This window comes from Raphanus sativus, chromosome 3 (assembly GCF_000801105.2).
Source record: "Raphanus sativus cultivar WK10039 chromosome 3, ASM80110v3, whole genome shotgun sequence".
In the NCBI taxonomy this organism is placed as follows: domain Eukaryota; kingdom Viridiplantae; phylum Streptophyta; class Magnoliopsida; order Brassicales; family Brassicaceae; genus Raphanus; species Raphanus sativus.
Genome location: NC_079513.1, coordinates 20,371,849 through 20,375,208, shown reverse-complemented (window position 1 = coordinate 20,375,208; position 3,360 = coordinate 20,371,849). Strand labels below are relative to the sequence as shown.

General features: G+C 39.0%; 1 protein-coding gene across 1 annotated transcript; it reads right to left on the bottom strand.

The window, feature by feature from the left end:
- Nucleotides 1-564: 564 nt before the first annotated feature.
- On the bottom strand, nucleotides 565-2,051 carry LOC108845442 (uncharacterized). The gene is made up of 2 exons (XM_018618652.2): nucleotides 1,919-2,051; nucleotides 565-1,759 (listed from the first exon to the last, which is right to left on the bottom strand). The coding sequence occupies exon 2, from the start codon at nucleotides 1,740-1,742 to the stop codon at nucleotides 642-644; it is 1,101 nt and encodes a 366-aa protein (XP_018474154.1). The 5' UTR covers nucleotides 1,743-1,759; nucleotides 1,919-2,051; the 3' UTR covers nucleotides 565-641.
- Between the last annotated feature and the right edge of the window lie 1,309 nt (nucleotides 2,052-3,360).

Sequence of the window (3,360 nt, the reverse complement as noted above, 5' to 3'; positions counted from 1 at the left end):
GCTTTTGGATAAGTTTTGCATTTGATTGAATTTATGATACACTTTTGTATTTAAACTCAAATTTTAACTCATTTTTGGAAATTCCCCGATATTTTTTACATTAACTTTCACCATAAATAAGGTGAGATTATATGGTATTTTTTTATAAATATAAATGCATAGGTTAAGATTGAGGAAAGAAGCCGCAAACTCATCGCTGCTCAAACATTCAAACATTGTCTCTAAATCAAGATCAGATAAATCAAGATCATCATCAGGTAATAACAGAGGGTTGTTGTTGATGCGAGAGTTTTCAGAAACGACCATAACCTGTTGATCATCATCTTCTTCTTCCAGAATGAAAACCATTGAGGAGTTGCTCAATATCCAGCAGGCAATCATGTACAGCCATACGTCTCTTGCTAATCTTAATGGCAACATCGAGGTATGAGCATTTTCATTTTAGAGAATTGAGTCTGCGGTTTTGAGTTCTTGTAAGGGTTTCTTGAAGACCATAACACAAGTGTTAGTTATTGAGATACTAATTAATTTTGATTAACTGGAACTCTACTTTCACATAGAGTAGACTAAAACAGATTATATTTTGATGGTTGAAAGCTTTTAAAGAGAAGACAGACTCTAGACTCAACTCAGTCCCAAACTTAATATTCAATATTTTGAGGTGGAAAAAAGTAAGGGGCCACGACTCTGTCAGTATAAGTTGAGATGGTAGAATCATCAAGCTTGAAAAATGACATCTCGTCGACATCCAAGATATAGACTTCGTTAGGACTCATCCCAGGAAAAGAGCTAGCACGGACACAGAATGGCTCAGACTTTGAGATGAAAATGGTGAGATCTCCAATGTCTCGAGTGTAAAATGCACTTCCCTTGGCGCTTACTTTGAACACCATTACAGCTTTTGTTTTCAAACTGGTACCACCGTCCACGGTCTGTCTGAAACACTTGACCAAAATGGTTTCACCTGTGGATTGTGATTCCACCAAGTGATCGGTGGTGAAACAGGTATCCATAACCTCACGTTCGGCATCGCTCAGCTTGGGAAGATTATGATATCGCAACACTTGAATCTTGGGTGTGTGCTCGTCTTTACAGAGATCCCATGATGCAATGAGTTGGCCTCCAGATCCAGGTATGCAAAACATGTTATGTTTCTTGGAAAACATGACACGGGAGGAGAAGAAGCTAGGGTTTGCGATCCTGATGTTGAACCACTTGGACTTGCTGTCTTGAGCAGAGGAGGGTCTGCAGTAGCTGAGTTGGGGTCCCAAGAACTTGACAGCCACGACACAATCTTCTTCCTCTGGGGATAGTGAGGACAAGGACACGTTGGTGACGATTTGGGTTTGGCAATGAGGCAAAGTTACAAGAGGAGGCAGCGATATGCGTTTTGGATCTAAATTCGATGCAACGGGGTTTAGATCATCATGGAGACGCAGAGTGCCTACGTCATGCATCAAAGAGGCTACCCAGCCATGAGAGGACCCGATTGTTGTTACCGCTTCATCGTTATACACCAACTCGACTGGCGCCTGTTTTAACAATAAAGGACGATTTTTCATAAAATATGCATAATCGACTAATACATGATACGCCCCAAAAGGATCCGCGTCAATGACGAAACAAGGAGGGGTTTGCACCAGGGAAAATGAACCGCCAGCAGAGGCTCTTGCGAACACCGGTTTACGTAACACCGGTTTACGAATGAAGAGGTTCGGGGAGTGGCCGAGAAGGAGAGACATGAGATCAATCTTCTTTGCTAAAATTAAAACAAAACAAATAAGAAGAAGGAAGAACCGTAAGAGATGTTCAGATGATCTCAACCTATATCCTTTTATAAATACAGAGCAAGAAACTTGGCCAACAAGTTTTCCATTAAAGTAATAAATAAACTTTTCCATTTACACAGAATCTTAACTGGATGTCAGTTTTAATGATGGTCAGACTCTCCATTAAATGGCTGAGATCATGGAGGTTGAAGGGGGTCACATAGTCCGATCAATAGGACAAAAAAAAAGACAGACACCGCAAAGTCTGATGGCCACGTGACCGGCTTGGTTTACGTGTATCAGCACGGTATCTATTAGAGATATATCGGGCCGGAAGATGTGTATCTTACGAACCAAGATTGTAAAGCCCGTGAAACCAATGAAGACTCTGAAAACTAAAAGGAAAGACTTGAAAAACAAGTCAACCTCAATATATTCTTAGCATATTTCCATTACGTGTTTAGAAAAGTTAACATTATCTAGTGTCAACATTATGTTAATGTTAGCACTATATATATAGATCTTGTATTCTCTTATCAAACACAACACAATAATATTATCATATTATATTCTACTTTTCATGGTATCAGAGCGGTTTGATTCTTAGGGATCAAAATTAAAGCTTCCGCAAGTTTTAAGCTTTGATGATGCTTATTATCCTTTTACGAGGAATTAACGAGGAAAAGCCTTTCGTCGTTTATCGTCCGTCGTAAAAAAAAATTCGTCGCCAATTCCTCGTAACTTAGCGAGTTTTTTATTTCCTCGTAAAGACGAAGTCAATATTTCGTCGTAAGTTCCTCGCCTCATTTCCTCGTAAATCACTCGCCGATATTCCTCGTACAAACCACGCGAAACACGCGTCGTTACTTACACGTAAGATCCTTGAAATTATATCCTCGTAAATTCGATGTAATATCCTTGAAAAGATTTCCTCGTAAAATCGATGTAGAATCGTTGAAAGGTTTTCCTCGTAAAAACCTCGAAAGCATTTCCTCGTAAAGACCTCGAAAACATTTCCTCGTAAAATCCTCGAAAGCCTTTCCTCGTAAATTTCTCGGAAAACTTTTTGTCGTAAATAACTCGTAGACTTCCATTTTTCGAATTAATAAAATATTATTTGATAAATATAATAATTATTAATTTAACAAAATAAATGTATTTAAATATTGGATTTATAAAAAAATTTTAAATAAAATTCAGAAGCAACAAAATATTTTATATATAATTAAGTTTTGGATTTTATAATACATAAACCGAAAAAAAAACAAAAAAAACTAAGGCTCGTTCATCGCCTCGTAGAATTCCTCGCTCCTCCTCGTAACATCCTTATGTGTGCCCGATGACTCGCCTGGAATGAGATTTTGTTGTTTCATGTTCCTCAACAAAGCTTCCCATTCCGGATTTGTGGACGCTATAACGTCGATGAAGGCTTCGAGTCCACTCACACGGCTTTTGGTCGCGCCCAGCTCGGAACGCAACTGAGTGACTTCTTCGGTCTGTCTCTGAGCATAAGACGATGTCGCTCTCGGGACATCATTGACGGAACCGATCCCCAACGTACGTCCCTTTTTCTTAGGGACAACCTTAAAAA

Bases quoted from the DNA above. Each gene is read 5' to 3' on its own strand.
- LOC108845442 (XM_018618652.2), bottom strand. From the start codon at position 1,742: ATGTCTCTCCTTCTCGGCCACTCCCCGAACCTCTTCATTCGTAAACCG.